At 43.3% G+C, this 24,853-nt stretch overlaps 1 protein-coding gene across 1 annotated transcript in view; it reads right to left on the bottom strand.

Annotated features, from left to right (window-relative positions):
- Window positions 1-24,008, bottom strand: part of mmp11a (matrix metallopeptidase 11a) — a 127,428-nt gene extending 103,420 nt beyond the window's left edge. The window contains exons 1-2 of the mRNA XM_072242868.1: window positions 23,915-24,008; window positions 22,266-22,531 (exon numbers count right to left, since the gene is read on the bottom strand). Of these exons, the coding sequence (XP_072098969.1) occupies window positions 22,266-22,531; window positions 23,915-23,998 (350 nt within the window). The 5' untranslated portion in view covers window positions 23,999-24,008. The remainder of the gene's footprint in view (window positions 1-22,265; window positions 22,532-23,914) is intronic.
- Between the last annotated feature and the right edge of the window lie 845 nt (window positions 24,009-24,853).

The following is a 24,853-nucleotide window of genomic DNA, read 5'->3' as shown; positions in this document are numbered from 1 at the left end:
GGACCTCTTTGCTTTTCCTTCCTATGTCCGTGGTACCAATATGTACCAAGGCATCTGGCTGCTCTCCCACCCTCTCTAAAATGTTGTGGACGCATGAGACGTTCCTGACCCTGGTACCTGGGAGGCAACATATCATTCAGGTGTCCCGTTCACATCCACAGAATCTCCTGTCTGTTCCCCTGAGCACCGAGTCCCCTATCACTACCTCTCCCCTCTTCTCCATCTTCCCCTTCTGTACCACGGACCCATGCTCAGTGCCAGTAACCTGGTCTCCATGGCATTTCCCTGGGAGGTCATCCCCCACAACAGTATTCAAAATGGTATACTTATTTTTGAGGAGAATGGCCACGGGGGTTCTCTGCACTAACTACCCATTCACATTTCCATTTCTCCTGACAGTCACCCAGCTACTCACCTCCTGCAACTTCGGAGTGACTACTTCCCTGTAACTCTGATTGATTATCTTCTCACTCTCCCGTACAAGCCAAAGGTCACCCAGCTGTTGCTCCAGATCCCTAACACGGTCTTCAAGGAGCTGCAGCCAGATGCACTTCATGCAGATGTAGTTCCCTGGGAGATGCTCGGTCTCCCAGAACTCCACCATCCAGCCAGAAGAACACTCAACAGCCATTTACTACACTTAGCCATTAGGTACATAAAAGAGAAAAAAAATGGAATCTTAACAGAAACTTACCCAAAGCCAACACCTCTTTTGAGCCGAAGCCTCCTTTGAGCCAAAGCCTGACATTCCTACTCTCATCACTGGTCTACTCCCAAAAAATGGCTGCCCCGCTTGTCCTTTCTATACCTTTAGACAAACGTTGCCGACTGGCAAGAAATCTCGTTGCTGTGGCCTGCTGCTACCGCTGATTGGGCCATCAGAATGAAATTACTCTGTATCTTCCAAATTACTGCCAGGAACTCCAACCATTACTACTCTAATCAGTCCTGTTGTGTCCCCTTCCAATCAACTTTGGCCAGCTCCTCCCTAATGCCTTTTGTAATCACCTTTACTCCACTGTAATACTGATACATCTAACTTGATCTTCTCTCAGTCAAACTGTAGAGTAAATTCTATTATTATGGTCACTACCTCCCAAGGGTTCCTTTATCTTAAGGTCTCTCATCCACTGTACAACACCAAATCCAGAATTGCCTTTTCTCTAGTGAGCTTGACTATAAGCTTTTCTAAAGTGCCAGTATGTCAGTATTCTACAAATCCCTTATTTTGGGATCCAATGCCAATCTGACTTTCTCAGTCCGCCTGCATATTGAAGTCCCCATGACCACTGTAACATTGGCTAACTTACACACCTTTACTCTCTCCTGACACAATTACAGCTCAGGGTGTTGGAGCTCAGAGTTCAATGCCAGCGCCATCTGTAAGGAGCTTGTAAATTCTCTCCTTTACTGCATGGGTTTCCTCCGAGTGCTTCAGTTTCCTCCCAGAGTCCAAAGACGTACATATTAGTAGGTTAATAGGTCATTATAAATTTTCCTGTGATTAGACTAGGGTTAAATAGATGGGTTATTTTGAGGTGCGGATTGTTGGGCCAGAAGAGCCTGTTCTACACTGCATTTCCAAATAAAATAAAAATATTGGCTGCTATTTGGATGCCTGTATATAACTCCCATCAGGGTCTTTTTACCCTTGACTCTACCCACAAGGAGTCAACATAGAAACATAGAAAATAGGTGCAGGAGCAGGCCATTCGGCCCTTCGAGCCTGCACCGCCATTTATTATGATCATGGCTGATCATCCAACTCAGAACACCGCCCCAGCCTTCCCTCCATACCCCCTGACCCCCGTAGCCACAAGGGCCATATCTAACTCCCTCTTAAATATAGCCAATGAACTGGCCTCAACTGTTTCCTGTGGCAGAGAATTCCACAGATTCACCACTCTGTGTGTGAAGAAGTTTTTCCTAATCTCGGTCCTAAAAGGCTTCCCCTCTATCCTCAAACTGTGACCCCTCGTTCTGGACTTCCCCAACATCGGGAACAATCTTCCTGCATCTAGCCTGTCCAATCCCTTTAGGATCTTATACGTTTCAATCAGATCCCCCCTCGATCTTCTAAATTCCAACGAGTACAAGCCCAGTTCATCCAGTCTTTCTTCATATGAAAGTCCTGCCATCCCAGGAATCAATCTGGTGAACCTTCTCTGTACTCCTTCTATGGCAAGGATGTCTTTCCTCAGATAAGGGGACCAAAACTGCACAGAATACTCCAGGTGTGGTCTCACCAAGGCCTTGTACAACTGCAGTAGTACCTCCCTGCTCCTGTACTCAAATCCTCTCGCTATAAATGCCAGCATACCATTCGCCTTTTTCACCACCTGCTGTACCTGCATGCCCACTTTCAATGACTGGTGTATAATGACACCCAGGTCTCGTTGCACCTCCCCTTTTCCTAATCGGCCACCATTCAGATAATAATCTGTTTTCCTATTTTTGCCACCAAAGTGGAGAACTTCACATTTATCCACATTAAATTGCATCTGCCATGAATTTGCCCACTCACCCAACCTATCCAAGTCACCCTGCGTCCTCTTAGCATCCTCCTCACAGCTAACACTGCCACCCAGCTTCGTGTCATCCGCAAACTTGGAGATGCTGCATTTAATTCCCTCATCCAAGTCATTAATATATATTGTAAACAACTGGGGTCCCAGCACTGAGCCTTGTGGTACCCCACTAGTCACCGCCTGCCATTCTGAAAAGGTCCCGTTTATTCCCACTCTTTGCTTCCTGTCTGCTAACCAACTCTCCACCCACACCAATACCTTACCCCCAATACCATGTGCTTTAAGTTTGCACACTAATCTCCTGTGTGGGACCTTGTCAAAAGCCTTCTGAAAATCCAAATATACCACATCCACTGGTTCTCCCCTATCCACTCTACTAGTTACATCCTCAAAAAATTCTATGAGATTCGTCAGACATGATTTTCCTTTCACAAATCCATGCTGACTTTGTCCGATCATTTCACCGCTTTCCAAATGTGCTGTTATCACATCCTTGATAACTGACTCCAGCAGTTTCCCCACCACCGACGTTAGGCTAACCGGTCTATAATTCCCCAGTTTCTCTCTCCCTCCTTTTTTAAAAAGTGGAGTTACATTAGCCACCCTCCAATCCTCAGGAACTAGTCCAGAATCTAACGAGTTTTGAAAAATTATCACTAATGCATCCGCTATTTCTTGGGCTACTTCCTTAAGCACCCTCTGTCACATATTGCTAAGGATTTCATTTCCTTTTTCGTAAACCTAAAGAGCCACCCGCCTCCTCTGCCCACGTGTCTGTCTTTTCAGTAGGATGTGCATCCTTCAATATTTAGCTCTCAACTGTAATCTTCTTTCAACCATGACTGTGATGTGTACAACGCAGTACCTGCCAATTTTTAACTGTGCTATATTAGAACATTTAACTTTTTTCATATATTACATGCATTCAGATATAACAACTTCAGTCCTGCGCTCAGCACCCTCTTCTTAAATACACGTTCATGTGGCCTAAAGTTCAGTTCTCATTCCTTTCTTAACTTGTCGTCTTTTTTTTTTCCCCAGGAGACTTCAATAACCCCTTCTGCGCTCGTTAGCGGGTTCAGCAGTACGTTACACCCAACTCCCTACTATTTACTTTAAAGCCTTATCCACAGTGATTCACATGACCCTAGTCCCAGCATAGTCAGGTGGAGCCAGTCCCATTGGGACAGCCCTAATACTAGTGCCAATGTCCCATAAATTCAAACCAGCTCTCCCATTCCAGTCTTTGAGCCACGCGCATACTTCTTTTATCTTCTGCCAATTTGCATGCCTGGAGATTATTGTCCATTTCTCTAATTGCATCAATTCCAGTGCTCTTTGTACATTTTCCCCGTTACTGTGTGGGTTTCCTCTAGTGTTTCTGTTTTCTCCCACAGTCCCAAGTCCCAAATTACAACTATACTCTTGTCTTCCTCCTTTCAAATGGCTCCCTGAACCAGATGCCACAGTTCAGTTGGTCATCCTTCCTGCAACCTCCACTTCCATCCTCGCAGGGAGCAACAATCTCAGACCTGTTGGGTAAGCTGAAGGGATGAGGTTCCTCCAGCAATTCCTCTTGGATCCCCCTGCCTCACTCACAGGCACACTCTCTCGTCCGCAGCCACAGACTAAATTTGAAGCAGTTAATCCAATGGAGTGACAGCCCCTGAAATATATCATCTAAGTATCTCTCCCCTCTCAGGTTCAAGTTTTTTTGGAGTTGGACTGTGACCAATCACCGAGCAGGAGCAGGTGAAGAGAGCTACCTTTTCAATCAGGTCTGCACTCACTTGCTATGAGTGGGTCAGTGTTTGGAGTGGCTTTGGATCATCAGGCTGAGGCGAGATCAGGCTAGGATGTGGTAAAGTATCTGGTAAGTTTCTCTTTTTGTTCTTATTTCTTCATTCCTCATCTGTTAGGACATAGTATTATAGTGAGAATAGCTTCAGGGACAGCGTTTTGTACTGTGAGTGAGAATTTGGAATTCTGAGAGACCTCCAGTCTCCTGGATAAACACATCTGTATCAAGTGCAGCTCCTCAGAGAATGTGTTAAGAACTGGAGCTGCAGCTCAGTGATGTTTGGCTCATATGGGACAATAAGGTGATGGATAAGAGCTATAGGCAGGTAGTCATCTGTAGGCTGTGGGAGACAAGTAACTGGGTGAGGAAGTGAAAGGAAAGGAAATGGGCATCCAGAGTGGAGTACCCCTGTGGCTGTTCCCTCAGTTATAAATATACCACTTTTAGATTCGGTTGAGGGGGACGACCTACCAGGGGGAGCTGCAGTGACCAGGTATCTGGCACTGAGGCTGGTGCTGTGGCTCAGGAAGGAGGTGAAGAGGACCGCGGTGGTGATGAGAGGAACAGAGATGAGATTCTCTGGGCATGAAAGAAACATCCGGATGGCATGTTGCCTCCCAGGTGCCAGGGTAATGAATGTCTTAGGTTGGGTCGATGACATTCTAAAGGGAGATGGTGAGCAGCCAGAAGTCTTGGTACGTATTGGCACCAATGACAGGGGTAGAAAAGGTGAGGGAGTCCTGAAGAGAGACCTTAGGGAGCCAGGCAGAAAGCTGAATAACAGAGGACCTCCAGGTTAATAATCACTGGATTGCTGCTTGTGTCACACACCACTGAGGGGAAGAATAGGATGATTTGGTAGTCAAATGCGTGGGTGAGAAACTGGTGTAGGGGAAGATACAACCTGCACAATAGTGACAGGTTACATCCGAAGTCGAGGGGAACCAATATCCTTGCAGGCGGGTTTGCTAGAGCTATTCGAGAGGGTTTAAACTAATTTGGCAGGAGGGTGGGAACCGGAACGATAGAGCTGAGGATGAGGTAGTTTCTTTACAAACAAAGGCAGTATGTAATGAGACTGCTAGCAAAGCGTCTCTGATGAGAGGGCAAAATTGTGGTCAACAGGATGAGTTGCAATGTAAAAGGCAGGAAAAAAAAATTGAAAAGGGTAAATACAGGAATGAATGTGCTATATTTGAATGCGCACAGTGCAGTCTGTCTACAGGCAGTGGGTCTGTCTACGGATTGCAATGGGAGCTAGAAAATACATGCCACAAGGGCAATGTTACAATAGCCAAGGGGAATTTCAATATGCAGGTAGAATCAGAAAATCAGGTTGATGCTAGATCCCAAGAAGGGGACTTTCTAGAATATCTACAAGATGGCTTAGCGTAGTTCAGCCCACTAGGGGATCAGCTTTCCTGGACTGGGTGTTGTGCAATGAACTAGAATTGATTAGAGTGCTGAAGGTAAAAGATACTATAGACAGAGTGCAGAGAAACTTATGAGGATGTTGCCTGGATTGGAAAGCATGCCTTATAAGAAAAAATTAAGTGAACTTGGCCTTTTCTCCTTGGAGCGACAGAGGATGAGATGTGACCTGATAGTGGTGTACACCATGATGAAAGGCATGCATCGTGTGGATAGCCAGAGGCTTTTTCCCAGGGCTGAAATGGCTAACATGAGGGGGCATAGTTTCAAGGTGCTTATAAGTAGGTACAAGGGGGATGTCAGCGGTAAGTTTTTTGCGCAAAGAGTGGTGGGTGCGTGGAATGCACTGCCAGCGAAGGTGGTACAGGTGGATACAATAGGGTCTTTCAGGAGACTCTTAGATAGGTACATGGAGCTTAGAAAAATAGAGGGCTATGCGGTAGGGAAATTCCAGGCAGTTTCTAGGGTAAATTACATGGTCGCCACAACATTATGGGCCAAAGGGCCTGTAATGTGCTGTAGATTTCTATGTTTCTATGAATCCTTAGGGCACCAGAGATCATAATATGATTGAATTCACGCTGCAATTTGAGAAGGAGAAGCTAAAGTCACATATATCAGTATTACAGTGGAGTAAAGGGAATTGCGGAGCCATGAGAGATGAGCTAGCCAAAATTAATAGGGATGACAGCAGAGCAGCAATTTCTGAAAGCCATTTGGATGGAGCAGGATATGTACATCCTAAAGAAAACGATGTATTCTAAAAGGCAAAATGACTCAACTGTATCTAACAAGAAAAGTTAAAGCCAACATGAAAACCAAAGAGAGGGCATATAATACAACAAAAATTAGTTAGAACTTAGAGGATTGGGAAGCTTTTAAAATGCAACAGAAGACAACTAAAAAAGCCATTGAGTAGGAAGAGGTGGAATGCAAAAGTAAGCTAGCCGATAATATTAAAGAGGATACCAAAAGTTTCTTCTGATACTGTACATAAAGTATAAAAGAGAGGTGAGAGTGGATATCGGACCACTGGAAAATGATACTGGAGAGGTAGTAATGCGGGGACAAGAAAATGGCAGATGAACTGAATAAACAATATAATAGGCATCCGTTAGTCTCATGAGACCATGGATTTGCGCCTTGGAAGGTTTCCAGGGCGCAGGCCTGGGCAAGGTTGTATGGAAGACCAGCAGTTGCCCCTGCTGCAAGTCACCCCTCTCCTCGCCACCGATGTTGTCCAAGGGAAGGGCATTAGGACCCATACAGCTTGGCACCGGTGTCATCGCAGAGCAATGTGTGGTTAAGTGCCTTGCTCAAGGACACAACACACTTCCTCAGCTGAGGTTCGAACTAGCGACCTTCAAGTCACGAGACAGACGCCTCAACCACTTGGCCACACGCCAACAACTGAATAAATATATTGCATCAAACTTCACTGTGGAACACATTAGCAGTATACCGGAAGTTTGAGAGTGTCAGTAGGAAGAAATGTGTGAAGTTGCCATCACTAAGGAGAAGGTTCTTGGGAAACTGAAAGGTCTGAAGGTAGCTAAGTCACCTGGACCAGGGTACTGAAGAACTGGTTGCAGAAATTGTGGAGGCATTTGTAATGATCTTTCAACAATCAGTTGATTGTGACATGGTCTCAGAGGAATGGAAAATTGCAAATGTCACTCCACTCTTCAAGAAGGGAGAATGGCAGAAGAAAGTAAAGTATAGGGCAGTTCATTTGACCTCAGTGGTTGGGAAAACATTGGAGTTGATTGTTAAGAATATGGTTTCAGGGTACTTGGAGGCACATGATAAAATAGGCTGCAGTCAACATGGTTTCTTCACTGAAAATTGTGCCTGACAAACCTATTGGAATTCTTTGAGGAAATAACAGGCAGGATAGACAAAGGAGAATCAGCGGATGTTGTGTATCTGGATTATCCAAAGGCCTTTGACAAGGAAAGGGCATATAAGATAGTAAAATTGAGTGGGAAGTTGGATGATTGGGAAGCTTTTAAAATCCAACAAAAGGCAAATAAAAAGCTATAAGAAGGGAAAAGATGAAATATGAGGGCAAACTAGCCAATTTAAAGCAGGATACCAAAAGATTTTTCAGTGATATAAAGAGTAAAAAGGAGGTGAGAGTTGATACTGGACCACTGGAAAATGATGAAGGTGAGGTAGTAATGGGGGACAAAGAAATGGCAGATTAACCTATTGGGTACTTTGCATCTGTCTTTACTGTGGAAGACACTAGCAGTGTGCCAGAGGTCCATGAGTGTCAGGGAGCAGGAGCGAGTGCCATTGCTATTACAAAGGAAATAGTACTAGGCAAGTTCAAAAGTCTTAAGGTGGATAAATCTCCTGGACCAGATGAACTACATCCAGATCCCTCAGAGAGGTTGCTGAAGAGATAACAGATGCATTGGTCATGATCTTTCAAGAACCACTTGATTCTGCCATGGTCCTAGAGGACTGGAAGGTTGCAAATATCACTCCACTCTTTAAGAAGGGAGATAGGCAAAAAAAAAAAAAGGAAATTATAGGCCAGTTAGCCTAACCTCAGTGGTTGGGGAGGTGTTGGAGTCTATGATTAAGGATGAGGTTTCGGGGTACTTAGAGACTAATGATAAAATAAGACAAAGTCAGCATGGTTTCTGTAAAAGGAAATCTTGCCTGACAAATCTGTAAAGCTCTTTGAGGAAGTAAAAAGCAGGGTAGACAAAGGAGAGGCAGCAGATGTCATTTACTTGGATTTCCAGAAGATATTTGATAAGGTGCCACACATGAGGCTGCTTAACAAGATGGATTGATACCTAGAAATATGATGTTGTAGCTATTAGTGAAACATGGTTGCAGGAGAGGTGTGATTGGCAACTAGGTATTCCAGGATTTCATTGCTTCAGGTGTGATAGAATAGGAGGGGCAAGAGGGGGAGGTGTTGCATTGCTTGTCAGAGAAAATATAACAACAGTGCTCTGGCAGGATAGATTAGCGGACTCGTCAAGGGAGGCTATTTGGGTGGAATTGAGGAATAAAGAAAGGTGTTGTGACACTTGTAGGGGTGTGTTATAGATCACCTAATGGGGACTGAGAACTGGAGGAGCAAATTTGTAAGGAGATAGCAGATATTTGTAGTAAGAACAAGGTTGTGATTATGGGAGATTTTAATTTTCCACACAGACTGGGAAGCCCATTCTGTAAAAGGGCTGGATGGTTTGGAGTTTGTCAAATGTGTGCAAAATAGTTTTTTGGAGCAATACATAGAGGTACCAACTAGAGAAGGGGCAGTGTTGGATCTCCTGTCAGGGAATGAGATAGGGCAGGTGACAGAGGTATGTGTTGGGAAACACTTCAGGTCCAGTGATCACAATACCATTAGTTTCAATATAATTATGGAGAAAGATAGGACTGGACCTAGGATTGAGATTTTTGATTAGAGAAAGGCTAACTTTGAGGAGAAGCGAAAGGATTTAGAAGGAGTGGATTGGGACAATTTGTTTTATGGGAAGGACGTAATAGAGAAATGGAGGTCTTTTAAAGGTGAAATTTTGAGGGTGCGGGATCTTTATGTTCCTGTTAGGTTGAGAGGAAAGGTTAAAAGTTTGAGAGAGCCATGGTTTTCAAGGAATATTGGAAAAAGAGAGGGATCTTCAATAAATATAGGCAGCTTGGAGTTAATGAGGTGCTCGAGGAATATAAAGAATGTAAAAAAGAATTTTAAGAAAGAAATTAGAAAAGCTAAAAGATATGAGGCTGCTTTGGCAAGTAAGGTGAAAATAAATCCAAAGGGTTTCTACAGTTATGTTAATAGCAAAAGGAAAGTGAGGGGGTAAAATTGGTCCCTTAGAGAATCAGAGTGGACGGCTATATGTGGTGCCAAAAGAGATGGGGGAGATTTTGAACAATTTCTTTTCTTCAGTATTCACAAAGAAGGATATTGAATTGTGTAAGGTAAAAGAAACAAGAAGGGTAGTTATAGAAAGTATGACGATTAAAGAAGAGGAAGTACTGGCACTTTTAAGGAATATAAAAGTGGATAAATCTCCAGGTCCGGACAAGATATTTCCTAGGACCTTGAGGGAAGTTAGTGTGGAAATAGCAGGGGCTCTGACAGAAATATTTCAAATATCATTAGAAACGGGGATGGAGCCGGAGGATTGGCGTATTGCTCATGTGGTTCCATTGTTTAAAAAGGGTTCTAAGAGTAAACCTAGCAATTATTGGCCTGTGAGTTTGATGTCAGTGGTGGGTAAATTGAAGGAAAGTATTCTTAGAGATGGTATATATAATTTTCTGGATAGACAGGGTCTGATTAGGAACAGCCAACATGGATTTGTGCGTGGAAGGTCACGTTTGACAAATCTCATTGAATTGTTTGATGAGGTTACTCAGAAAGTTGACGAGGGTAAAGCGGTGGATGTTGTCTATATGGACTTCTGTAAGGTCTATGACAAGGTTCCACACGGAAGGTTAGTTAGGAAGGTTCAATCGTTAGGCATTAATATCGAAGTAGTAAAATGGATTCAGCAGTGGCTAGATGGGAGACGCCAGAGAGTAGTGGTGGATAACTGTGTGTCAGATTGGAGGACGGTGTGTAGCGGTGTACCTCAGGGATCTGTACTGGGTCCAATATTGTTTGTCATATATATTAATGATCTAGATGATGGGGTGGTAAATTGGATTAGTAAGTATGAGATAGGTGGTGTTGTGGATAATGAAGTAGGTTTTCAAAGCTTGCAGAGAGATTTAGGCCAGTTAGAAGAGTGGGCTGAAAGATGGCAGATGGAGTTTAATGCTGATAAAGGTGAGGTGCTATATTTTGGCAGGACTAATCAAAATAGGACATACATGGTAAATGGTAGGGCATTGAAGAATGCTGTAGAACAGAGGGATCTAGGAATAATGGTGCATAGTTCCCTGAAGGTGGAATCTCATGTGGATAGGGTGGTGAAGAAAGCTTTTGGTATGCTGGCCTTTAATAATCAGAACATTGAGTATAGGAGTTGGGATATAATGTTGAAATTGTACAAGGCATTGGCAAGGCCAAATTTGGAGTATTGTGTACAGTTCTAGTCACCGAATTATAGGAAAGATGTCAATAAAATTGAGAGAGTACAGAGGAGGTTTACTAAAATGTTGCCTGGGTTTCATCTCCTAGGTTACAGAGAAAGGTTGAACAAGTTAGGTCTTTATTCTTTGAAGTATAGAAGGTTGAGGGGGAACTTGATAGAGGTGTTTAAAATTATGAAGGAGATTGATAGAGTTGACGTGGATAGGCTTTTTCCGTTGAGAATGGGGGAGATTCAAACAAGAGGACATGAATAGAGAGTTAAAGGGCAAAAGTTTAGGGGTAACATGAGGGGGAACTTCTTTACTCAGAGAGTGGTAGCTCAGAAGTGGTTGAGGCAGGTTTGATTTTGTCGTTTAAAGTTAAATTGGATAGATATATGGACAGGAAAGGAATGGAGGGTTATGGGCTGGGTGCAGGTCGGTGGGACTAGGTGAGAATAAGAGTTTGGCACAGACTAGAAGGGCTGAAATGGCCTGTTTTCGTGCTGTAATTGTTATATGGTTATATAAGATAAAATCCTATAGCGTTACAGGAAAGATACTGGCATGGATAGAGGAATGGCTGACAGCCAGGAGGCAGCGAGTGGGAATAAAAGGGGCCTTTGCTGGTTGGTTGCCAATGACTAGTGGTATTCCTCAGGGATTAGTATTAGGTCTGCTACTTTTCACGTTGTTTGTGAATGATTTGGATAATGAAATTGATGGCTTTGCTGCAAAGTTTGCAGATGCTACAATGTTAGGTGGAGCGGTAGGTAATGCTGAGGAATCAGTGCAATTGCAGCAGGACTTAGACAAATTGGAAGAATGGGCAAAAAATGGCAGATGAAATATAGTGTTGGGAAATGTATGATAACGTTTTTTGGTAAAGGGAACAATAGTGCAGACCATTATCTAAAAGAGTAGAAAGTTCAAACATCAGAGGTGCAGAGGGACTTGGGAATCCTCATGCAAGACTCCCAGAAGGTTAATTGACAGGTTGAGTCTGTGGTAAAGAAGGCAAATGCAATGTTGGCATTTATTTCAAGAGGAATAGATATAAAAGCAAAAAGTTAATTCTACGCCCTTAAAAGACACTAGTCAGGCCACACTTGGAATATTGTCTACAATTTTGGGCCCCATATCTTAAAGGATGTGTTGTCATTAGTAAGAATCCAGAGGAGGTTCATGACGATTCCAGGAATGAAGGGGTTAACATATGAAGAGCATTTGGCAGCTTTGGGCCTTACTCACTGGAATTTAGAAGAATGCAGGGGCGGGGGGGGGGGTTCTCATTGAAACCTACAGAATGTTGAAAGGACTAGATAAGATGGACGTGGATTGGATGTTTCCAATGATGGGGGTATCCAGAACTAGAGGGCACAGCCTCAAAATTGAGGGGCAACCCTTTAAAACAGAGGTAAGGAGGACTTTTTTTTAAAGCAAGAGAGTACTGAATCTGTGGAATGCTCTGCCAGACTGTGGTGGAGGCCAAGTCCGTGGGTATATTTAAGACAGAAGTTGAAAGATTCCTGATCAGTCAGAGTATTAAATATATGGGGAGAAGGCAGGTGTATAGGGTTGAGTGGGATCCAGGATCAGCCATGATGGGCTGAATGGCCTAATTCTACTCCTATGTCTTATGGTCTAAGGTGCATGTATCTACTTAACAAGTTAAGAGCCCATGGTATTGTGGAAAGAGTCTAGCATGGATAAAGCAGTGGCTGATTGGCAGAGTGCAAAGAGTGGGAATAAATGGAGCCTTTTCTGGTTGGCTGCTGGTGACCAGTGGTGTTCCACAAGGGTTTATGTTGGGCTGCTTCTTTTTACACTACATGTTAATGACTTGGATGACGGAATTGATGCTTTTGTGGCCAAGTTTATGGACAATAGGAAGATAGGTGGATTGAGGACATAGAAGGGCTACAGAAGGACTTACACAGATTAGGAGAACAGGCAAAGAAGGGGCAGATGGAATATAGTGTTGGGGGAAGTGTATAATCATATATTTTGGTCAAAGAAATAAAACAGTAGACTATTTTGTAAAAGGAGAGAAAATTCAAAAATCTGATGCGCAAAGGGACTTGGGAGTCCTTGTGTAAGATTCCCTGAAGGTTAACTTGCAGGTTGAGTTAGCAGTGAGGAAGGCAAATGAGAAGTTAGCATTCATTTTGAGACGGCTAGAATATAAAAGCAAGGATATAATGTTGAGGCTTTATAAAGCACTGGTGAGGCTTCACGGAGTACTGTGAGCAGTTTTGCCACCGTATCTAAGAAAGAAGGTACTGACGTTGAAGAGGGTTCAAAGGAGGTTCACAAAAACCTGTTGAATGTTGAAAAGCCTCACTAGAGTGTAGTGGAAAGGACGTTTCCTTTTGTGGGTGAGTCTGAGACCAGAGATTATATCAGCCATTATATATAAGAGAATAGAGGGGCGTTCTTTTAGAATGAAGATTGGATGAATTTCTTTAGCCAGAGAGTCGTGAATCTGTGGCATTTGTTGCCATGGGTGGCTGTGGAGGTCAAATCATTGGGTTAGGGTTAGTGTTAGGCAGAGGTTGATAGATTCTTGATTAGTCAGGGATATGGGGAGAAGGCAGGAGATTGGGGCTGAGAGGAAAAATGGATTAGCCATGAAGAAATGGTGGAGCAGACTTGAGAGGCCAAAATGGCCTATTCTGCTCCAATATCTTACGGTTTTTTGGTCTTATTACACCTCTATTTGAGGGGGAGGTGTTGTGTATTTAATATTTGACTAATCTCTTACATATAGTGGCTGATTAAGCATTCTTGTTCATTTAAATACTTCATTACTGTTTGTATAAATACATGAATTACACATATCATAACACTACCATATAATATGTGCATGTCTCGCTTAAAGTAAACAGGAAGTTAGACCCGCATTCCCAGACTCAGTGACTTCCTTTGAATTAGTTTAATGTTTTCATTTACAAAACATAACATTGGTGACAAGGTATTTTTAAAACAAACCCAAGATGACTATTGACCTATTGTAGAACAGCAAGACATTTGAACTAAAATAAAAATGCAACAAGGAACCGTGAGTAAAAAATGCACATGCAGAAACAGTTGAGTTTTTTTTTCCCCCAATTGGAAAACGGAAGAATTTACTGATTCTTAAAGAGTGAGTCTGGGTGATAATAATCATAAAAGGAGAGTAGAAATAGTTGGCTACATTGGAAAAAATGCTTGTTTGATTCCACAAGAGATAACTGGCTCATACATACTAAGCAAATTGGTTATTTAATTTCCTTCAAAATATTTTGCTAAGTGCATTGAGTTTAAAGGCATACTGTTTGCTTCAAAGTTTGACTTCTCCAATCAAACTAGCAGAAATGAGCATTGTTGTCAAAGTAATGCAGGAACATTTGGAACCAAAACCATTGTTGATTGCAGAATGCTTTAGGTTTCATAAGTGGAAACAAAAAGTAGTGGAGTGCATTTCAGGGTACCCACCCTGAATTGAAGAATTAGTCTGAGCATTGTCAGTTCAATAATAGGCTTAATGATACCACTGTTTCAATGGAAACTGCAGATAGTTGCAGTCAGGAATGAAAGTGAGCATGAACAAAATTGCAATGTCTAAACAGAAACTGGCCTGGTTGAACAAATTGAGTTACCATTGTGGCAGGGGCTTATACACTCCAGACCAATGCAGACTTAAAGGCAAAACTTGCAGAAAATACAACAAAGTAGGACACACAGAAAGAGCACGTCAGGCAAACAAAATAAATGGACTACACAGAGGAGTAAAAGAAAAAAAAGTCAGCTTGCAGTTTCAAAAAAAGAGCACGAATCTACATGCTGATAATGATGAGAGTGACACAGGACTGTGTAGCCTTGAGATTTACAATGTGAAAGCTAACAACAGACAATGGCTTGCAACCTAAGTGAACAGCCAATTAATTAAAATGGAATTGGACACTGGTTCAGCTGTTTAGGTCATTCCATAAAAAGAGTTTGAGAGGCATTTCCAGGATATTAAGCTGAAGCCTGCAGATATCCAACTAAGATCTTTTACTGGAGAAAAGATAACTCCGTGGGAACGACTTTTATGACACTGAAATACACAGCCAACAAACCACATTGAGCTTGTATGTGGTAAAAACAAGAGGACCAGCATTGTGGGGACATATGGTTGAGACAATTACAACTTGATTGGAGATCCATCCATTTTCGGGAGAGATCAGAGTGTAAAGATAGCAATAGAAGGATTAATAAGAGAATACTCCAGTGAACTAAATGCACCAGCTCAAGATCCAGATGCATAAACCAGAAGAAAAAGAAAGGTGAAGAAAGTTATCCAAGCTGTTAGAACCACTTTCTGCAGTCTCTGTCAACTCCTAAAACTACCACAGAGGCCCCAGAACCTGAGATTGTTTCACAGCCACAAGTCTCACCTGTTAATCAGAGTGATCCTCCTGATCTAGAAAGACATCCCACAAGAGTAAGAAATCTCTCACAGAGACTAAATCTTCAGGTCTGAATGGGACAATTTAAAAATTTACTATGCTGTGGATGTCTGCATATAGTAGTTGTATTATATAATGTGTATTGAGATGCATTCTCTGTTGAGTTAGAATTTATAGCTAAGCAGGGCAGAATGTTGTATATGTAATGTTACAATAATATTTGAATAATCTTGTATATAGAGTATATTGGTTGATTTGTCATTCTTGTTTGTTTAAACAATTCATTATGGTGTACAACAATAAATACGTGAATTGCATCCATCATCATGCTACCATGTGATACATGCATGACTCACCTAAAGTAAAGACAAAGTTAGACCTACAATCCCAGACTCCTGTAATTTCCTTTGAATTAGTTTAATATTTTGAAGTTACAAAACATAACAGGAGAGATGGCATTACAAGAGACAATCTGACTCACCAAGTTCATTCTGGCGAATATAGCAATTCTATTCCCCGACTAACTTTTCATGTGGCCCATTCCCTCCCATTTTTGTAATTGACCACCTGGGGTAAGTTAAGTGGTTAATTATCCCACCAACCTGCATGCCTTTGGGATGTGGGAGGAAACTAAAGCCCCCAATGGGATCACAAGGAGAATGTGTAACCTCCACAGACACACTAGAAGATGGAATTAAGCCTGGACCTCTGAGATAGATGCACACTGCTCTGCTACCCTGTGTCAGATAGAACAGCAGAATTGAGACAGTTCACCAGACAGAGCAGATGTGGGTGTGATAGAGAACACAGGAGCAGCAGAAGGCATAACTACTTCTATTTTAGTGCAAGGTGACTGTGAATAAGGCAGGTGAATTGAGAGCATTGATCTGCACCTGGGAACAAGATATTGTCATCGGAGACAAAAATCTGTCAGATTGGCAACTCAACATTCCAGGGTTTACAGTGAAACTCTTGAAAAATGTTCTCCAACTGCTCAGAAATCCAATGCTCCCTCACTTTGCCCTGCGACCAGGATCCTGTACTCCCCCTGGGGCTCTGCATTCCCTCTTCATGCCCCAGGTCAAATTTTCTGCACTGTCTCCAGCAGTCCCAGAACCTCTCCACCCAATTTCCAATCTTCAGGGACTAGTTCCAATTCTCTTTCAAATTCCATGATGAGTCAGGTAAATATTGTTATAAACATAACCATATAACAATTATAGCACAGAAACAGGCCATCTCGGCCCTTCTAGTCCGTGCCAAACTTAATCCCACCGACCTGCACTCGGTCCATAACCCTCCATTCCTTTCCTGTCCATATATCTATCCAACTTAACTTTAAACGACAACATCGAACCTGCCTCAACCACTTCTGCTGGATGCTTGTTCCACACAGTTACCACTCTGAGTAAAGAAGTTCCCCCTCATGTTACCCCTAAACTTTTGCCCTTTAGCCCTCAACTCATGTCCTCTTGTTATGCTGTGTAACACATAAAAGAACAAAGTTAAATTTTGTTCGTTAGTGTTTTATTGGAAATAATATCCCATTATCTTGAAGATCTGACAATGACACCATTTTAGACTCCAGTGAGTCCGATTATTGGAGCTTGACTGAAAAGCCCTCATGAGTAATGGGGATGTATAGTAGGAGAGTGCAGGGACTACTGGTAATTCTGATTAAAGAAATCATTACTGCATTAATGAAAGATATCCTTGAAGGCTCTTCAAATGAGCTCATGTCAGTAAAGTTTTGCAACAACTATGGAGTGATTTCATCTTCTCTTGCATTAATTGAGTTCAGTTTAGTGTGAATTTTCCTTGGTATCCAGGATAGCTTTTTGAACCAGTGCCCAGATAGTCTGACAAATTAGACTGCTGACTGTAGATCAGTGATAGGAACTGATTTTAAGAGACAGAATATATTTGTATTTGGAAAGACACTGACTGATTAGAAATAGTCAGCAGAGCTTTGTGTATGGGAAATTATTTCTCTCCAATTTGAATCCCTTTTTTTTTGAAGCGACAACCAAAAGGATTAACGAGTCAAGGCTACAGACCACATTGTCCACATGGACTTTAGAAAGACTTTTGACAAGGACTTTCTTGGAAGGCTAGACCATAAGGTTATATCACACATGATCTAGGGTAAGCTAGCCAATTAGACACAAACTTTAGTTAGCCTGTATTTAGAGTATTGTGGCCAGTTCTTGTTGCTCCATTACGGAAACGACGTGGAGGCTTTGGAGAGGGTGAAGAAGAGGTTTATCAGCACGTTGCAAGGATTAGGGGGTATTAGGTGCAAGGAGAGTTTGGACAAACCTGGATTATTTTCTTTGGAGCAGAAACCTGATAGTGGTTTATAAAATTATGAAAGGCATGGATAGGATATGTAGCCAATGACTATTCCCCATAGTAAGGGTGATTCTCAGAGGGCACAGGTTTAAAGTGGGATGGAGAAATTTTTAAAGGGGATCTGAGGTGCAAGGTTTTCATAGAAAGAGTAGTTGGCATGTGGAATGAACTGCCAAAGGAGGTGATGGAGGCAGGGATAGTAACAATGAGTTAAGAGGTGATTGGACAAGTTGAATGATCTGGACATAGAGAGATATGGAATTAATGCAGGCATTTGGGATTAGTATAGCAAGGCATTAATGTATCTATGTTGTAACACTCCATGACTCTCTTATGAGAAAAAGAGCAATAATTGGGCAGAGGAGAGCTCTTTGGAGATAATGACTCTAATTTTGTAAATTTGAAGAGTTATGGAAAGAGATGAAGGCTGTCCAAAAATTAAGAGCTGAAGACAGATTTCAATATAACCAACCAAAAATGATCTTTCAGCAGGCTGGATGGAGAGCGAGGTGTCTTCCAGTGGAGGTTGGTTGTAGGGGATTTGCAGCCCATTCTTTAGCCAGAACCTTCAGCAATTTGGGCATCGAGGGAGAGAGGAAGAGGAGAGCAATTCGCAGTACCACCGATGTGGCAGAGAGGGCCTCAAGATGGCTGTGGCTCAAAAGAGGGGAGCCATGGAGTCATAAGTAGCTAGCCATCTGGACACAAGCTGGGGTCTGATCAGCCCCGGCTGGGTCACCTGCAGGAGGGTGTATGATGTTGAAAGACCCGAAACACCTGATAATTCCAGGAACATCACTGAAGATGTGCCCAGAGACATAAGTAGATACATGTACACCACTTGCAGTAGGGTCCACACTGATATAATGTGTGTTCAGGGACAACGTGCCCCCACAAGAGTGAAAAAGATCTTCCTGGGAGCCTTGACTGCCAAGGTATATTGCGGGATAGGAAAAGGATAAAAGAAATTAACCTCATGGCAGGTGAGGGGGAAACATAGAAGTAGAATACAAGGATGTACTTAAAAAAAGAAAATTGGAGGTGAAGGATGGTGTGAGAAATATCTCTGGCAGACAAGATAAAGGAAAATCCTAAAGCATTTTGCACCACACTAAGAGAAAGAAAGCAACCAGAAAAAGAATGGGGCCATGACGGACCAAAATGCCAACCTACCCGTGGAACCAGAAGATGTCAGTGAGGTTTTAGATAAATACCTCTCACTGTATTGAATAAGGAGAGAACTTTTACTTGGAGGATTCAGTGAGGGGAATGGTCAAATTCTGAAACATTTTATGATTTAAAAAGATGTCTTAATGACTTAACACTCATTTCCAAAGGACTATAATATAAAAACAAGGATGTAATGTTGAGACTTTATAAACTGATGAAGCCTCACTTGGATTATTCCGAGCTGTTTTGGGCCCCTTATCTTAGAAAGGATGTGCTGAAACTGGACAGAGTTCAAAGGAGTTTCACGAAAATGATTCCAGAATTGAATGGCTTGTCACATGATAGCTCTGGGCCTGCAGACACTAGAATGCAGAGTGATAAGTGGTGACCTCATTGAAACCTATCAAATGGTGAAAGGCCTTGATAGAGTGGATGTGGAGAGGATGTTTCCTATGGTGGGAGAGTCCAAGACTAGAGGACACAGCTCAGAATAGAAGGGTGTCCTTTTAGAAAGGAAAGGAGGAGGAATTTCTTTAGCCAGAGAGTGGTGAACCTGCAGAATTATTTGGAGACCAAATCTTTACGCATATTTAAGGCAGAGGTTGATAGATTCTTGATTGGTCGGGCATGAAGGGAAATGTGGAGAAGGCAGGAGATTAGGGAGAGAAGAAAATTGAATCAGCCATGATGAAATGGCAGAGGAAATTTGATTGGCCAAATGACCTAATTCTGCTCCTATATCTTATGGTCTTAAAGGCAGATAAATCTCCAAGACTTGATGAGATGTATCCTTGGTTACTGGGGGAGGCAAAGGAGGAGACAGAGGTAGCCCCAACAGAGAAGTTAAATTTTCACCAAAAACAGGTGGTGGAAAACGACTAGATGATAGCAAGTATGAAATCTTTATTCAAAAAGGGTAGCAGCAATAAGCCAGGTATGTAATGACTGATGAGTACAGTGTCAGCAGCCTGGACGTTAATGGAAACAACTGAGGGGCACGATTAATCCACAATTGGAGAAGCACGGATTAAGCATTTAGTCAATGTGAGATCCTTCTGTTTAATCAATATTATGGAATTTTCCCCAGAGGTATTGATGGAGGCATTGTGGTCAATGTAGTCTGGATATTTAGTATTTAGAACATAGAACAGTACAGCACAGGAACAGGCCCTTCAGCCCAATGCTGTGTCTAACCAATTAAATTAGTAATCAAATAGCCAATTAAACTAATCCTTTCTGCCTACACAATGTCCATATCCTTCCATTTCCCTCACATTCCTGTGCTTTAAATGTCTCTTAAAAGTCCCTAATGTAGGTCTCTACCACCATCCCAGACAGCACATTCCAGGCATCCATAACTCTGTGTAAAAAAAAACCTGCCCCTCTTTGAACTTACCCCTCTCACCTTAAATGCATGTATTAGACATATCAACTCTCGGAAAAACTGGCAACTATATCTATGCCTCTTATAATCTTATAAACCTTTAACAGATCCCCATCCAGCCTCTCCCTCTTGAGGGAGTACAACCCTGTCTGTCCCACCTATCGTTATAGCGCAGGCACTCTAATCCAGGTGAACTACTTCTGCACCCTCTCCAAAGCCTCTACATCCTTCCCATAACGGGGGCAACCAGGTCCGCATACCAGTTGCAACATGACTTCCTGACTTTTCAGCTCAATGCCTCAACTAATAAAGGCAAGAATCCATATGTTCTCTAACCACCTTATCAACCTGTGTAGTCACTTTCAGGGAGCAATGAACTTGGACCCCAAGATCCCTTTGCTTATTAACACTGCACTGACATGCCCTCAACAGTGTACTGTCTCTTTACATTTGACCTACAAAGGTGCAACACGTCACATTTGGCTGGGTTAAACTCCATCTGCCATGTCTCCACCCACATCTATAACTAATCTATATTCTATTGTATTCTTTTCCAGTTTTCTACACTATCCACAACACCACCAAGCTTCATATCATCTACAAACTTACTAACTCAACCACCTACATTTTCGTCCAGGTCATTTATATTCATCACAAACAGTAGAGGTCTCAGTCCAGAACCCTGCAGAACACCAGTAATCTCAGACCTGCAGCTAGAACAAGTTTCTTCGACCACTACCCTGATTCCAATGGCAAACTAGATCCGAATCCAAATGGCCAATTCACCATGGATCTCATGGATCTTAATCTTCTGGGTGAGCCTCACACTATGACATGCTGACCCTCCCTAATTAGACCATAGTTTTCCAAATGCTCTTAAATCATATCCCTAAGAATTTTTTTCCAGTGACATGAAACTTAATTGAGGTCAAAAGCTTCCAGGATTATCCCTGGCTGCCTTTTTAAACAACTTTATGTATACTAAACTCCTTGACCTGGGACTCAAAGCTCCCTTTATAACTGGATCCTTGACTCCCTGACAAATAGACCACAATCAGTAAGGATAGGTAGCAACACCTCTGCTACAATTATCCTCAACATGGTAAGGCCGTGTCCTCAGCCCTCACTTTAGTCCCTAAACACACATGACCGTGTGGGCAAATTCTGCTCCAGGAGTGCAGATGAAACTACCAGAGTCAGAGTAAAGAAAGAAGACAGAGAGCCGAGTGACACGGTGTCATGACAATATCTTTCCCTTAAGGTCAACAAAATTAAAGAGCCGGTCATTGAATTCAGGGAGGGGAGTCATGCACATGTTCCTGCTTACACTAAGTTTTCTGAGATCAAGAGGGTTGAGAGTTTCAAGTTCCTAGGAATGAACATCACCAGTAGCCTGCCCTGGTCATACCACACTGACTTAAGGTCCAGAAAGCATAGACTTCCTCAGAAGGGTAAAAAAATCTGGCACATTCCCTTTGATCCTGAACAAATTGTATCAATGTACCATAGAAGTGGTCTTGCACCTGCACTTTTTGCTAAAACTGTAAGACTTTATTCCTTTATACTTTTCTCTCATGCCATCTCAATACATTGATGAATGCCAGGCAAAATGAAGTTTTTCACTGTACCTCTGAATATGTGACAATAATAAAATATTTTACGAATTTAGATATGATAAATCTTAGTCCCACATGGAAAGAAGTTCCTAAAGGTTACAACCCATGGTGAGCTGACAAATTGTATTCAATGTTAACTTGGCAGAGTGAGCTGGTGGAGGGTTGAATTGTGACTGAAATTTGCTATATATCACAGGTATTGTCACCATTTGTCATATACATTAACAATGTGGCTACATATGTAAATATAACTATGTCTGCAGATGACAAAAATTGACAATAATGTGGATAGTGAGGAAGATTGACTGAAACAGCAGATAATATCGATGAATTTGGTAAAATGGGCAGAATTCAGTCCTAATAAGTGAGAGGTTGAAAAGATTAATATCTGGAATATTCCTGTCAACCATTAGTGTTTTCGTAAATCCGCAAGAAATGCTTAGAATAAATACTGTAATATACAAAACCAGTTCAGAAGCCCCTGGAATGCAAGTGATCTCCTACTTGTAGGTCAGATCAGTTTTCTTCCATCTTCCTCCTGAAATGACAAAACGCCGCTTCCGTGTGGCATCACCACGCCAGCTGCGGCCAGACTTCACTGGGGGTGGGTCGGGGACACCGCAGCGGAGAGGGTTCACCGGACCCGACTCTTCCTCGGCACGGTGCCGGAACATAGGAACATTTGACAGGAACAGACCACCAGTCAAAGGCTGCAAATGCCTCTCGTCCCTTGGCGCTGGAGAATGAAAGTTCAGCTTCTGCAGCCAGTCCTGCAATGTTCAAGAGGCTGGTGTTAACTAGAGTCTGGTTAAGAATTTTAATAAAAGAGACAGGCAGAGGAGACACAGTGAGCAGAGACAAAGCAGTGAACACCTGTAAAGCTTGCAGCAGGGAGAAAGGGTTCCTCTGCACCCCATATCCCCATTATTCCCATTTATCCTACTCTCTCTATGCAAACCCACATTCCTCCAGAATTTGTACTCCCCTTCTTCCTCATCTGTCTTCTCAGCCTCACCCTTCTTCCCTTCCCCTCTCCCCTTCTAATGTTCCCATCTGTATCACCCTCCCTGCTGCCTGTGAATCCCTCACTCTCTAGCTCCGCCCTCCCCTCCCTTACGCCCTCTAGCCCCGCCCTCCCCTACCTCCAAATACATATATGGACCCCTTTAATCCCTCCCACAGTTTTATGTCCAAGGATATATCGGACAAACAAGACTTGATAGTTCGGAGGAGCTGGAGAGGTGTAAAAAGCTATAGGGAGGGCAGATAGCAGGAAACTTTTCACTTTGGCAAGTGCCCGGAGGGTGATCGGAATTGCCGGGGCACTGCCGGAGGAGGATGATCCTCTCATACGAGAGATTTGTCCAGACAGACACGACTCACCAAGATATAAGGCAGTAGACCAGGTGGTGGGAAAGTAGGGTTAGTATGCGGCGGTGGGCTGAAGGGCTTGCTTCTCTGCTGTTTACTAAGAGGACCCAGTAACTCACCCCGTCCCCAGCACTCCCATGCCGTCATGTCCCTGAACCAGCCCCAGGGAGCACTCCGAGGTGCCGATTCCAGTCTGCTAGGGATCACAGCCCTGAGGTCAGCAGAAAACCTCCGGCTTGGTCAGAGTCAGGCGTGCTGCCGCCACTCTCCCTCTCTGCTCTGCGTTCTGCCGAATACCTGGGAGCGTGTCAGCGCTTGTCCCTCCCGCAACTCCTGCACAGAGCTCCGCTCCCATCAATGGAGGGATACAGTGGAACAAAGAAACAAAGAACGTTCAAGGCAGAAGAAAGCTGCCGGAGGAACTCGGCGGACCAGGCAGCATTTGAGAGTGGAGGGTCTATCTCGACTCTATCCCGACCCCAAACATCGACTGTTTCTCTAACGCAAAGGACTCCCCCTCACCGCCCAGTTCCTCCAGCACCTCATTTCTCGCTCCCAGTTGCAGCATCTGAGGTCTCTCGTGTCTCCAAAGAACGGCCGATGTGTCCTGGGCGGGCGGGCACGGGGCAGAGTTGGGACAGAGACACACATACCCTCAACACCACAAGAAGCCAGAGACCAGTTCGCCGTTCAGTGAGACCCCTTTAACTCTGGTGAAGAAGCTACAGCTGGGCTTATAGCCCCGTGCTGTGAACTTCTGCCGTGCCCGAATCATTCCTTACCCGTTTTTGTCGCCGTAGTGTGCCGGGGACGGGCAGCGCGCCGCTACAAACAAGCAGAGCGGCGGCCACACCGATCATCCACATTGTGCCGGGATCCACCGCTTCCCCACGACGGCTGCGCCGTGCCGCCGCCGCCGGCTCCCGACATCACGTGGCCAGCCGCGGCACGGCACATCAGTGTGGCCACTGGGGGAAGCGCTGGGAGATTTAAACTGATTAGGGTTGCAGCAAAGGATAGTAGAAGGGGAAGACAAGTAGTGAAGAAATTATGTTGACTCGACTTAGAATTGGGCATACTACACTTAATGATAGGACATAGAAATCTACAGTACATTACAGGCCCTTCGGCCCACAATGTAGTGTCGGCCATGTAACCTACTCTGGAAACTGCCCAGAATTATCCTACTCCTTAGCCCTCTCTATTTTTCTAAGCTCCATGTACCTATCTAAGACTCTCTAAAAAAACCCTACTGTATCCACCTGCTCCCCATTGCCAGCAGTGCATTCCACATATCACCCCACTCAGAGGGAAAAACTTACCTCTGACATCCCCTCTATAGCTATTTCCAAGCACCTTAAAACTATGCCCTCTCGTGCTAGCCATTTCACACCTGGGAAAAAGCCTCTGGCTATCCACACAATCAATGCCTCTTATCATCTTATACACCTCTATCAGGTCACCTATCATCCTCCGTCGCTCCAAGGAGAAAAGGCAGAGTTCACTCAACCTATTCTCATTAGGCACACTCTTCAATCCAGGCAACATCTTTGTAAATCTCCTCTGCACCCTTTCTAGAGTATCCACATCCTTCCTATAGTGAGGTGACCAGTACTCCAAGTGAGGTCTGACCAAGGTCTTATATAAAGTAAAGAAAAGGCATCCATTGGTCTTACGAGACCATGGATCTGCACCTGGAAAGTCTTCACTCTCCAGGGCGT

Source organism: Mobula birostris, chromosome 25, assembly GCF_030028105.1.
Source record: "Mobula birostris isolate sMobBir1 chromosome 25, sMobBir1.hap1, whole genome shotgun sequence".
Classification (NCBI taxonomy): Eukaryota; Metazoa; Chordata; class Chondrichthyes; order Myliobatiformes; family Myliobatidae; genus Mobula; species Mobula birostris.
This window is presented reverse-complemented; position numbering and strand designations above follow the sequence as displayed.